General features: G+C 45.1%; 1 protein-coding gene across 1 annotated transcript in view; it reads right to left on the reverse strand.

Moving 5' to 3' along the window:
* The window catches only part of ABCC4 (ATP binding cassette subfamily C member 4 (PEL blood group)), a 246,481-nt gene that overhangs the window by 88,556 nt on the left and 143,457 nt on the right, over positions 1-14,468 (reverse strand). The window contains exon 20 of the mRNA XM_028112074.2: positions 894-973. Within this exon, the coding sequence (XP_027967875.1) occupies positions 894-973 (80 nt within the window). The remainder of the gene's footprint in view (positions 1-893; positions 974-14,468) is intronic.

A 14,468-nucleotide genomic window follows, 5' to 3' on the forward strand; every position in this document is an offset into this window, starting at 1 on the left:
AAAGCCCACTTGGAAATGAAGAAGAAAGTCCCCCAGGCTGAAAAGTAGACAGAATTAAACAGCAGGAAAATCATCCCACGTGTGCCACAACACTGAGTGAGCAGATGAGGCATGAGATGACCCAATATCTTTGCTCAGAACCTCAAGTTCACAGACAGAACATATGCTGTATAGAAGGTATTTGTGGGATTGCTGGGTTTAAAATTCACTCACACACATACATACACACACACACACACACACACACACCCCTTAAGACTTAGAGCAATCAACGTGTGAAAGAAAAGCTGCCTAGAAAAACAAAAAAGACATTTTCTGAGATGACTTTGATCCTATACTCAAATTATTGGCTTAAATGTACTTGCCTTTAAAGGCTTTGTATCTGCAATAACTGCTCTCCTTTGTCCTTGCTAACAAAGTATTATTTTCACCTTATTATTACTAATCTTTTCTTTGTTAGTAACCACACCTGGTTTTATCCCCCCAAATGGTGCAGTAAATATTTGTCCTTTGTGGTGATACAATGCATAATTTAGTTAATCTGGGCTATCTTTCCGTGAGAGGTGATTGTTTCTATATTATGAAATGTGCTCACGGTAAAGGGAAATTCATGCCAGATACCTGGAAGGCAGCTGGAGAACCACTTACCAAGCATGTAGCTGCTTCGAACCAACCTTGACAAGACTGTGTAGCCACTCCTACACATGAGGTATTACTCATGTTAACTTAGCCTCCGAATCAGAACCACACCTTTCTCTTACAAACACGGCCTTTTGCTAAGATAACATGACATCGTCAGGCCAGGAGACCCACCCTCGGCCCCCATGTAAAGGACTTGAAAGAACAGGAACTGCAGTTTTCCATTCAAGAACTTGGCATCACTGTGACCTTACCTGGAAGAAATCTAGAAACGTCAGGGGTAGCAAGTCATCCATGTGCCCAATGTCTTTGGAGAAACGATTTAAAATTCTTCCTGCAAGAACAGGATATGAGAAATTACTCATTTCCCCAGATAGGCCCTTTAAGGGAAACAATTCACAGACAAATCAAAACAATATTTTAAATGCATATGTATTTAATCTATTACACATTCATACGAAATAAGCCAATGTCACTGGTAAAGGAAAAGAAAATAGGATGATACCTAAAGAGAAACAAAAATACCACCAAATGATGGTGGGCAGGGAGTTGAAGTTTGGCCCTGATTTTTAATAAAATGGAGGGGGGAGAATCTTCCGGCAGTATCAGGAAGGTTTGGTAGATTCTAGAATATTCTCTCCTTTTATATGCCTTTTCCGATGCCCACCCGCCCAGGGGCTGAGTTGGTAAACAAATACAAAATACATAAATTGATCCCAATTGTTATACTAATTTTGCTTTACTTATCAGAATTTTACTAAGTGGTACTTATTAAATAAATGTAATTATAACTTCTCTATTCCCCCCCCCGGGATGGTTCATGGAACCTCACATTTTGAAAAATTTTGGAATCCTGCCATTCCCGAGTTATGAGTTTACTACGGATGTAATAAGTCGCTATCTTCTGAGGTACAACCGAGTGTGACAGACTCATTCTTAAATATCCAACACGACCAGAGGAATGCAGGCAGAAACACAGAAATATTACTTAATGATTAAAGATCACTTTGTGGGGCGCCTGGGTGGCTCAGTCGGTTAAGAGTCTGCCTTCGGCTCAGGTCATGATCCCAGGGTCCTGGGACTGAGCCCCGCCTCAGGCTCCTTGCTCAGTGGGGAGCCTGCTTCTCCCTCTGTCTCTGCCCCTCCCCCACTGGTGCTCCTGCGTGCGCTTGCACATCTCTCTCAAATAAATAAAATCTTTAAAAAAAAATGTGTTGTAATGAGCACTGGGTATTATGTAAGACTGATGAATCACAGGCCTATACCCCGAAACAAATAATACATATGTTAATTTTTTTAAAAGATCATTTCATGGATTCTGAGGAAGGAGATACAATGAGTAATAAGAAATGATCTTTTTATTTTTATTTTTTTAAAACTCTGTACTATGTATCTACAGTATGGTCTTTTTTTTTTTTAAGATTTTATTTATTTGACAGAGAGAGACATAGCAAGAGCAGGAACACAAGCAGGGGGAGGGGGAGAGGGAGAAGCAGGCTTCCCGCAGAGCAGGGAGCCTGATGCGGGGCTCAATCCCAGGACCCCGGGATCATGACCTGAGCCGAAGGCAGACACTTAACGACTGAGCCACCCAGGTGCCCCCCCAAAATAAAAAATAAACAGATCATTTCTTATTACTCATTGTATCTCCTTCCTCAGAATCCATGAGAACAGTACATCCTAAAGGCTTCAGAATTAGAAAGTGAGAACAGATTTGTACTAAATATCTAGTCTTTTAAAACATAGAATTCACAGAAACTGAAGCTACACACACACACACACACACACACACACACACACACACACACACAGCCTATTTTGGTACAGGCAGCTCCTGAGAAATATGTTTGTCTCGGCCCCTGAACTTCTTTTGTAACGGAGGCTTCAGGAAGCCAGCCTGCAGGGGAGATGTGGGGCCTCTACACACTCTTCCCAACATCTGTCAAAAGTGACTTCCTCCTGAGGCCCTCCATTCCAAGCCACGACCGGGCCATGACTGGGCCATGACTGCACCACGACTGGACCATGAAAGGCCAGAGGCTAGGAGCTGAGCTGCTATTGCCGGATGTGCAGGGTCGCCCAGGTGAAGAGCTGGAGCGACTAGAAGCTTCCGCACTTGGCCAGGCTACAAGCATGACAACCCGGGCCTCCACGTCTCTGACTCAGGTTTAGGAGATACAGACTCCAGAACCCATCTTATAGTGACACTTTTGGCAGGCCGGGTGACAGCTTTTCTGAGCCTCTAATAATACCTCCTCAAGAGGGTGATTCTGAGGATTACCTGGGTTCGTGCATGAGAAAGAACCTAGTCACAATGCCGGGCACGTTAGCAGGTGCTCAAAACAAAATAGCAAGGCGAGATAATTACTGTTGCCCACAGGATCTGCAGCTAGTCTCCTGGGAAAGCCTGTGTACCAAGCACTATCAGAAGGTCAACCTGTGAAAATGCACATTCAGTTGCTTTAGGATGGAGCTTGAGATTCTGCATTTCTACCAAGCTCCCAGGTGATGCCCTCTGCTGTAGACCACACTTTGAGGGGCCAAAGGTTAGGTTATTTAATCAGTCACGCTTTAGAAACATTAAAATCATACAGGCAATTTCCCATATATTCTTTCCTTTTTTTTCTTTTTTATTTGAGAGAGAGAATGAGATAGAGCATGAGAGGGGGGAGGGTCAGAAGGAGAAGCAGACTCCCCGCCGAGCAGGGAGCCCGCTGCAGGACTCGATCCCGGGACTCCAGGATCATGACCTGAGCCGAAGGCGGTCGCTTAACCAACTGAACCACCCAGGCACCCCCCCAACTATTCTTAACGGATTTTGTAGACTACCTAGTTATTTTTTACCTTCCCAAAGTATCGATGTCAAAATGAGGAGTTCATTAAAAAATGTTAAAAGACAAAAAAAAAGTTAAAAGACACAGTCTAAACACTTATTATTTCCTCAATGGAAAAGCCCAACTTTTCAACATAGTCAGGATTCAGAATGCTGCAAAAGTATGGTTCAGCTTAAATAGTACTGAGACCAATATTCAAGTTTTACAGTTTTTTTAAAGGTGAAAAGGCTACACAGAGATGAATGATACATGACAACCATCCCTTTTACCTTCCACCAGATGTAGATCCGAGAGACCCATAGTTGGCAGACAGCATAAAATAAAAGGAAAACACAAACAACTGAGAAAAACCATCTCCCCACACGGCTACTACAATAACTGAGCTGGATGTCACAGACTGTCAAAAACCTAAACTCTCCTTCAGCAAAAGGCAGAGTGTAGAAAATGTGAGATTAGGGGAGTCAATAAGTTACCTCCTTGCTCCAAGAAACAATTAAAGGGACGAATGGTATTTGCAGACCATCTCATCTGTCTCTGCTGTAGTCAGAGCTGTGATTTCAAGTTCATGGCCTCATCGTTATAAACTTTTCTCAAAGGTCCCCAAATCAAATCCGGATGATGAATTCCCTTCACACCCATGCCATGCCTCTTCATCCAAATGGCATTTGGCCCTGCTGGAACATCCCCAGGGACGTAGAGGGAAGGGGGATTCACTGTGAACAGCGGGGAGCCCAATCCATTTCCAGACTGTTCTGTTACGCAGGGCTTTCCGACATTAAACCAAATCTTTCCTGCCTAGAACGTGCAACCCTCTGCTTATTTTGCTCTTAGAGCCACACGGAGTGAATCTAATTTTTCTTGACATGACAGCCCAACAAATGCTTGAAGAAAGTTAATCATATCCTTTCCAGTCTTCTCACATGCTGTTAGCCCTTGGTGCCTCAATTATCCCTCCTAAGGCACAGTGTCCCATCTTGGCCCTGCCTCCTGCCCAGACTCAGATGGCCGGACTCACTGAATGCCTTATGTCCAGGATTAAAATCAACAGCCCAGGCCTCGTTTGATTACCTTGGGATAGAGTCGCAACACCATCTCCCCTCTCCTGTGCGGGACAGATAACCGATCATGAGACCAACAAGCACAGTCAGTTCTCGTGGCCAGATCACATTTAGACTCACATAGAATGAAACTCCACATTGCCCAGGTAGATTTCAGGGAACAATTGGGTAATATGTATAAACAACTTTAAGAACGCATCCCTTATGACCCAGAAATTCTAGGGATATATTCCAACGAGTTAATAAATGCATCAAATATGTTCAATGTGGGTTATTTGGCAAGTGAGACATAGAACCCGAACATTTAGTCTGAAACAAATCTATAATGTATTGTGTGCAATTTTAAGTTTTTTATCAATGCTCTTTTTCTATATTGACTATGTACTACTTTTGTAAGAAAGTAAAGTTGCGGGGGGCCCACCTGGGTGGCTCAGTTGGTTAAGCCTCCGATTTTGGCTCAAGTCATGATCTCAGGGTACTGGGATCGAGCCCCGCGTCTGGCCCCATGCTCTGCAGGTAGTCTGCTTGAGGATTCTCTCCCTCTCCCACTGCCCCTCCCCCTGCTTGTGCGCTCACTCGCACTCACTCTCAAATAAATAAAATCTTAAAAAAAAAAAAAAGTAAAGTGGGGAGGGGAATAAGGCTGGGAACAAAGGGGAGGCAGGGAGAGAAAGACTTCGCTTGGAGTCCACACCACCAGAGAACCAACCAGGGCCCTCCTAACTCTTCTGTCCACAGAATAGGATTCCATGAAAGAGGGTGCCTGGGTGGCTCAGTTGGTTAAGCGACTGCCTTCGGCTCAGGTCATGATCCTGGAGTCCTGGGATGGAGTCCCGCATCGGGCTCCCTGCTCGGCGGGGAGTCTGCTTCTCCCTCTGACCCTCCTCCCTCTCATGCTCTCTGTCTCTCATTCTCTCTCTCGCAAATAAATAAAAAATCTTAAAATAAAATTAAAAAAAAGGATTCCATGAAAAAGGTCAGTGAACTTCTGGTCAAAATACAAATCCATAAGCGATCTTATTTTAAGAATGGATTCTACAATCTGAGCTGGAGGCAATCACCTGTCAGTTGAGTTCTGACGCGTCTCTCATACGTAGGATTCCTCTACTTTCTTATAACCAAACTATAACGTGACACTTGGAAGCTCCCAGGTCTAGTGTGGACCCTATTCTTTTTTTTTTTAGCAAAAAAGGAGGTATGTTTAGATATCATAAAATATTTAAGTATATTTTTATTGAGGCATAGACTTCGTATCTTGTAAGATGCACCCTATTTAGGGCATGCAATTCGATGAATTTAAGTAATGCTACTGAGTGATACAACCATCACCAAAAATCAGTGTTAGGACATTTTTGTTGCCCCTGGTAAGATGCCTCATGCCATTTACAATGACTTCCTGCTCCTACTCTTAGCCTCAGGCAACCACTAATCTACTTTCTTTCTCTATAAATTTGCCCTTTTGGGGACATTCCATAAAAATGGACTCGTACGGTATGTGGTCGCTCATGTCTGAATTCTCTCATTTAGCCCAACATTTCTGAGGTCCATCAATGCTACAGTGTGTTAGTAACTCCTCCCTTCGGAGCCCCATTCTTTAGCACAGAAGTGATCTTGGGCACCAGCACAAAAGGCCCCATCAGGCCAAGCCACACCTGACTGAAAGGTTGAAAGTGGATGTGTTTCATCAACTCTTGGATATTAGGAACTTCTATGTGCTCATGTTTAGCCCATGGAAGGTTCTAGAACCTAATTCTTTTGCTACGAAGGGGCCACTGGTTTGACGGCCCTGCAGAATCAGAAGCCAGGAATGCTGGGTCTGGGCCAGGGTAGGAGGACAAGTGAAGGAATCACTGTCCTAGTGAGAAGTGGGATCTTGATCCAAGCAGCCCGTCCAACAGAGGAGACTCTCTCCTCTATCGCTCTCTCCAAAAGGGCAGAGAGCATGGACCTGTACCTTCCAGGGACAATGCCACGGGATGGGGCAAAGTCTGACTGAAAGGAAAGGATGTTCAATGATTGCCAGAGATGGTCACAGGCTGAAAAAAAATCACTGCGCAGCAGGAGGGAGATACTGAGGGAGATGGATGAGCATGGAGTTTCTGCATCATTCTACACAAACCAATTCAGCATAAGAACAGGAGCTATGCAAGTTTGGGAGCTCCACGTGACCATCAGCTTTGATGTCAGAATAGGTCATCGGCATGGTGGCTGCTCAAAGAATGGCATAAAACAGAGCAGCAGGAATTAGGAAACCATCGGTGGGAAACCAGCAAGGTTCTTGTCTTCCTCTGACACTCAGTAGCAAACAGTCTGCGGGTAACTCATCCAATGCCCATTTAGACACAAACCCTTGTCTGTGGAGATGATCATATTTGCTTCCCTGATGTCACAGGATCAAAGATCGTGAGGCTAAAAGAGATGGTGCCTACAACGGAACCCTCTAGGTTGTGAGATGGCACACTCATGGGGGTGTTGTCTGAGTCATCATCAGGAGATTATAGAGCTTGAAGGGAGCACGCAAGGTCTTGAGGGCTAGTCCTTTCCAAACCTTGTCTTGTCAAGAGTGTGTGATTCTGCAGAGATGCCTTGAAGAGGAAGCGGAAGCCACCTTCTCTCAGCCCCAGAGGCTGCCTCACCCTTCTCCCCAAGCTGCCGGTTCCCTCCCCCAGCGCTCTCCCTAAACAGCCTCCCTCATGTCCCTCTGGACATTCAGACAGTGGTGGCCTTTGAAGAGAGGGTTCTGAAGCTAACAGAAATGTCCAAATCCCTATAGATCGAGCTCCTTGTGCTAGAGAGGACCCACGGTCCAGCTTTGCTCAGGGTGATGCAGTAATATTTCGTTAAGGGGCAGGTGTTACAGCCAAGCCATCCTGGCATTTCCACACATCAGAAAAAGGAGACATGAGAAAGTCTACTTTTTTCCTCAGGCTAGAACCATCAGCCATTTTTCAATTTTTCTGGGTCTCTGCTCACTTTCCTTCTAAAGACTTGCTGTTTGCTTATACACACCAAATCTTATCTCCATTCCTGATCTCCCAGGGCTTCCTTGGGCAAGTGGCTATCATACAAAACATCTGAGGCTCGACACATCTAAACTGAACAGAAGCCTTTGAGATTGGCCAGCAGATGCCCACATCCAACTTTTCCAACTTTGCCTTAGACCTCTGCCCCAACACCCAGCATGAAAACTTGTAAGTCATTTTGACTGATCCTCACCTCACATAAATTACTAGCAGGACTTCACTGCTCACTTAAAATAATTTCATGGACATCCTCGATTCTTTATCTGTCAAATCCAATCCATCGAACTTTCAGGAACAGCGATGTGAAGGGACAGAAGAGAGGTACCTACCTGACCTGTCCATCACTCCTGGCTCCAACCTTGTCCTCATGGGGGTCTTCTCACTCTCCCATTCACTTGCCAAGAAGGCCCACCATCCAGTCCCATGTACCCAGATTTCTTAGCCCTTTCACCTCCATGAGACTCTTGCTGACAAATGTAGTTCCCAGGCATGTGCCACTCATTCGACCTCCTCCATCTTTATTGGACAGGCTTGGTAGACCTGTGCCGTCCTCTTAGGAACCCGCACAGGCCTGGCCACAACTAACAGACCCAAGAAGCATGGGGTGGCCACGCCGCTGACCAGCTGCCAAGTCATTCAGATTTCTGCTCTCAAGAACTACAAGGTCAGAGAGTAGCAGGAAAGTGGAGCACATTCCCTACCCAAGCCGAGGGACCTGGGTACATGCAGGAGCCCCATGACAAAGAGCCCAGCTCCAGCTTCTGGAAAAGGGGGCTCTGCTTTGGCTCCATGGGATTCCTGCTTCCTTTCAATCAAACCTTCCTCATCTGAATAACTTGGGTAGATCCCGTTTTCATACCAAACGTCCTGACTAGAACTATCACCACAGATCCAACTGGAGACTTGCTTATTAAAATTAGTCAGGGACATGATAGATTTTGTCAAGTGAAATGTTCAAATTACTAATTACCCTTATAGGTAACATTTTTTTTAATTGTCATCATTTTGGCAGAACCTTTTTTCTTGTGAACTACAGATTTGTCTTTTTAAATAAAAGATACAGAGCATAAATACATCTTTTCTTGATAACCCAGAACTAATATTCGGAGCATCACTGGTTTAACTGTTTCTAAACATGGTGGGGTCCTCTGGGGCTACCTGAGATGCACTCCTGCACCCCAACGCACTATGGTTTTCTAATACTATGCTTTCAGCTGACACATTTTGCTGTTGTGAAGAGCCCGCCTCCAAGCTTTCACCTTTTAGATTTAGTGATGAAGACTATGGAGACACTGCAACCAAGTAGGGCCTAAAATAACACTCAATATGCTCTCAGCAAAGACATACGCAATTTTCATGGTCTCAGGCAGTTTTTCTGACACTTTATTTGATGAGAGACTATTTCAGCTTGCCTCCAGATTCCCCCTAGAGTTTGGGTATATTCTCAGAATATCTCATAAATCCATTCAGTGGTTTAACTACTTTTCAAGTACATTAGTCCGACATTCACAACTAGGTTGTATACCCTTTGCAAACATGAACCATGTTTCAAACACAACCTATATAATAAAACGCCAAGTGCCCAGCGGGTGCACAAACTGGATTTGCTAATAAAAATACAATAAACCCAGTGGCTTTCCAACTTTTTTTTAAAGACAGACTCCTAAACAAAACCATAAACAAATCTGTAAAATAAATATAAGAAAAAGCAGCTCTTACTAAGGAGAGATGATGAGACCTGGAACCCACTCAATGACCTCTTTCTGCATGTCACTAGGGGGGTGGAAATGTTCACTTGGATCACTAGGATTACACCAATGCTCTAGTCTTCTTCAAGCTGTAAACACATCAGCTGACTCACCAGGCCGTTGAGGGCTGCTGAGTACCTAAGTGGCATTAGATCGGAAATAGCCCAACACTCATAAGAACAATGCTTCCCAAACTTTACACTGTACACAGATCTCCCCCAGCCCCACAGATCTCCCCCAGCCCTGGTGAAAATGTATCTTCTCAAGAGCTCAGGTGCTGTCTGACATCCTGTTTTTCTAACAGCTCCAGGGGGATGCCGGTGCTGCACGCCCAGGGATCACACTCTTAAGTAACAAGGAAGAATCTGGAAAGTACAATCATGTTCCTTCTGTCTCAAGAACCTAGAAGATAACCTTGTCACCTTTACATGTGTAATTACTGCCCTTTTAAATTCCCTTCCTTGAGGGACCTGGGTGGCTCAGTTGGTTGGGCATCTGCCTTTGGCTCAGGTCATGATCCCAGAGTCCTAGGATGGAGCCCCACATCGGGCTCTGCACTTAGTGGGGAGTCTGCTTCTCCCTCTCCCTCTGCCTCTCCACCTGCTTGTGCTCTCTCTCAAATTAATAAATAAAATCTTTAAAATAAATAAATAAATTCCCTTCCTTACTTCCAAGAGCTAAAGACCATTTGTCTTTTTCTATTCACACAAATTAAATTTCAATATAGGCATCATTAGGACAGGGGGGTCTAGTTTATTCACTGCTGTTTCCCCAGGGCCTGAACAATGCCTAGGACACAGAAAGGGCTCAAACACATTCTGCAGTCAAATGCTCTACCACTGAGCTATACCCCCACAAACACATTCTGAATGAATACTTTATAAAACAAGCCCTTCTTCTTTAAGTAACAAATGGTTTGTTTCCAAATTGCTGTCTCTATTTCTAGTGCTTGATATTTCATACAGTTTTATTTGGCAGTGTTTTCCCAACTGGAGAAATTCATGTTGCAACATGAAGTGTCTGCTTTGTCATATTTGTCACTTCCCTTGTGCTGTTGTTGAACCAATTTGTCTACGCTCCTTCAAAGGCTGTCTAAAATTTCCACGTGCAGACCGGTTTTAGGTCAGCAGTGTACAGAAGCAGGCGTGATAACAGGAAAGTACTAGAAAGGGAGGGAACCTGATGTCTCAGAGGTGAGAGAGCGGAGAGGGGGACAGCAGTCTGAACTGCTGGGTGGGTGGCAGCAAGGGACAGCTGTGGAACATACTCGGATCACATGAGGATGAGGAAGCAGGCAAAGGAGAACCGGTGTAGACGACAGGAGAGGCAATGCAAGGCACAGATACTAATGTGACAGGTCACCAGATACTGAGGGAAAGTTCTGGCCCATCCATGGCCTGGGCTTATAGAATCCCTCTGAAGCCAGGAATTCCCCCTAAGAACTCAAAGGTAAAACCATACAGGAGACAGCATTTAACTTAAATGATCGCCTTCAGAAGGTGCATCCTTAACCCACACCATTTTCTTAAGGCACTGAATTTGGTACCCTGGCCTAAGAGGGTGACGTCAACCACACGCTGAGGGAGAAAGCCTACTGTTCCCTACAGACAACCCCTCGAAGGGCCCTTCTTCCCCGTCACAGCAAATATGGGATCGATGCACCTGTGGTGGCTGGTTTCCTTCTGCCCACCCTGACTACTTGCTTACATGCCAAGAAAAGCTGAACAGAGTCAAGTCCAGGGGACAGGTCCCGGGCATGTCTCCTGCTCACTCCAGTGGCATCAGTGGAAAGATTCGGGGAAAGCAGCAGCTACACAAACCTAAGGAGTACAACCGGTGGTGGCCCAGTGAATCCACTAGGGATCTCGGGGTCTCCTCTAGCAATATGAAAAATTTTCTAGAATAATCGCACTATGTTGCCAAAGTCCAGTGGTCATTTGCCTTTTCATATAATGAAGACATTAAAAATAGTAATTTCAAAGTTCCATTACATCACTTGACAGATTGAGGGGGAGGGGATGAGAAGGAGTTTTAAAAGGATGTGTGTGTTCTTTGTCTAATTAGGTACTTCTCATTTCTCTTCCCACCAGGAAGATACCAGGTGGATTGTCCAAACACGAAGACTTGTAAATATCCCAATGTGTTTGAGACCAAGGGCAAACTGCTTTCTACACACATCTTCAAGTCCTCCTTCCTCCAGGCTACCACATTCTCTTACACTGTACCTCTACCACCCGGTAGCCAGTCAGGAAAAGCCTCTTTAACCCCTACGCAGGGCTTGCCATTTAGATTTAAAACCCGATTGTTTGGTGTCTCTGGGGGAATTTTATAATCTAAAGTTGGTGGCACGTCAAGACAACATACAGAAGGGAAAATAGCTAGTCTAAAAAACCGCGAACACACACACAGGTGGCACGGAACACGCACTCGGCAGCCGCAGCGTCACCCGGAGATGTGCGTTACACACAAGGTTAGGCACAGTTAGCCAGACACGTTTTCGTGGTGGGGACACGGCCCAAGAACTTGGAAGGAGGGCAGAGAATGGGCTGGTGGAGAATGGAGTTTGCCCAGGTGGGAGGAATGACATGTGTGAGGACTAAGAGGTGGGAACAGCAAAGGGATGACAAATATTTGCCTAGTGGATGGAAAGAGCATGACCTCAGGTGTGCTGAGATAGGAGCATGGTTTGGTGCAGGAGTGGAAAAAGCCAGGTGTTGGGGGAACTCCGGGGAAAAGTCCCTGTGGTCAGAAAGAGGTCCAAGCACTGTCTTCCATCATGCCTCTTCAAAGCCATTCTCTTGTAGGAAGTACTGAGGGTGGCACTTGGCGGAGTCAGGACAGAGGGACATCTCACATGCCCACCCCACCCCAGGCTGGCCAAAGTCTGAGGAGTGCTACAGAAGATGTCCCAGGACCCATTCTGATTCAGCCTCTATGTGCACAGACAAACCCCCGCACTGACGCCTCCCTGTGCCTTGAGCTACACCTCAGAGATGTAGGCAGGAGTCCTTCTTGTGGTTGTTTTGGTTCACTGATGCTTGGTTTCTAGAATACCCCACCTACCACCACCACATGAGCACCAAGTAAGTGCCAGGAACTGTTAAGCACACGGTACACATCATCTCAAAACTATATGCAAGACGTAGTCTGTATTTTACAGATGAAGCAGGTGTGGTGTAGAGACAGGAAGAAATTAAGTCAAGGACACTCAGCTGTAAAGCAGCCAAGCCAGGACTCATGCCCAGTGTGATGGAGATTCAGAAAGTTCCTTAGCAACAGATCTATGGCATGGAGCTACTTTCCCGGACACATTTGAAAGCTCTCTTAAATATCTACTAATAAGAATGAACCAATTAAGTTATAGGCAGGGCTGGTATCAACGGCTATGGTCAGAGCAAGCTCATTCTGACTGGCTAATGCCTGCCCCATGGGATGCTAAATACTTTGAATATCACTCCAAATTAAGAGTTCCAGGAATTCTCTCTTAGCTAACCATAATTAAAGTAAAACATTTAAAATAACTCCACCTCAAAATTAAATTACACAAGTTACTGTAAGCTGAAGGCAGAGACTGACAAGTGGGCAAATCAGCGAGAGAATGAATGCACACATAGCTCTAATAAAACATATACACCTGACTAGTAAAGTCCAGGGGCTTGAGATCCAGCTCATCCCAAGCCTTGAACTGTTGTGTGACCCAGGCCAAGTCCAATCACCAACTGGTGGGAAGTACCATAGGAGATTAACCTTGAAGGTTGCCCCAGGATTTCCCCAGGAAACCATTGTTACAGAAATGCTTTGCCACAGTAAGTAAGTAATCATTATTTTACATTTCCTAAGTATGCAAAGAAAAACGCTGGAAAATTAAACCAGGCTAATTCCGTGACCCCAGACCTCACACGTCTATCACGCAGGAGTACGTGTGGCCTCATGGCCCACATATGGTCAGGAATGTACCGACCACTGGACAAGAACAGGTAGAGAAATCTCTAAGACAGTGGCTCTGAAACATGGCGGATCTGATGAACACTATGGAGACTTTCCACTGGAAAATGCCCACACAATAGATTTGCATGATTTCAGGGGATTCCTAAAGCATGAACTATAGGGAATGGAACGGCCACAGAGTTAAGAGGCTCGGCTAGGAACCTCTGACTCTAGAGCAGGAAAGCACCAAGCACTTGACTTCTCTTGCCACAGGAATGCACCACTCCGTCCTCAAGAAGGATTTTCTCTTGGCACACTGTATGTGCCCAATGTCTTTCAAGGCTGTGTGCACAGACACTGTCTCCATTCTCGGGAGGAATGAGCGCTTAAAACATGGAGCAACCTCACCTCAGGGATATGTTTCCACAGAGGTGGTGGTGGTAGCAATATCTGTTCATGAAGACTTCACCTAAGCAAAGGAGTCCCACTTCCACATAGACAAGTATGAGACCCAGTCACTGAGAAAACCCCGATTGGAAATTACCACTAGGCATGCAAAATCAATTCTTATACGTAATGCTCAAAAATAGGACAACAAAATGTCTGGCGTGAGAACGTGACTAAACTTGAAGACAATGGGCCCTCCCACTACCCACCCTATGTAAAGTAACTGAAGGTGTGCTGGAGACAGATCAACCAACACCCAAGTCTCCTCTCCGGCACATCATTTTAATACCCAGGAACCGCCAACAGATGTTACACAAAACTGCCTGAGCTGTGTTCAAGGTAAATGGACCTTTGTTTAAAAAAAAAACAAGAAAGAAAAAGAACACAATTGAAAAAGAGCAGGGTAAGGGGCGCCTGGGTGGCTCCGTTGGTTAAGCGTCCTGAATCTTGATCTCAGCTCAGGTCTTGATCTCTGGGTCGTGAGTTCAAGTCCAGCGTTAAGCCTACTTTGAAGGGGGAAAAAAAAAAAAAAAGGGCAGGAGGGGGGAGGGGAGATCGTTTTGACTATGTTATTACTTCTTGTAAAAATTCAGATAAAAGTTGGCAGAACTGGAAATAAGGCTCTAAGCGTTGTAAATCTACCTGTTTGCCAGTTACAGAAAGCTCAGGGTACATGCCCCCTTTTAGCCAAGACGCTGCCCTTTTTTTGCACATGGAATCGCGACCTATTCAAATACCTCCCACTCCTTTCCAGTTCAGCTTCTGTCCTGTTTGCACATTGGTATAAACCAG

The sequence above is a fragment of the Eumetopias jubatus genome, unplaced genomic scaffold, assembly GCF_037043125.1.
Source record: "Eumetopias jubatus isolate StellerSeaLion01/CBP00866 unplaced genomic scaffold, mEumJub1_p1.0 scaffold_3, whole genome shotgun sequence".
NCBI classification, from domain to species: Eukaryota; Metazoa; Chordata; class Mammalia; order Carnivora; family Otariidae; genus Eumetopias; species Eumetopias jubatus.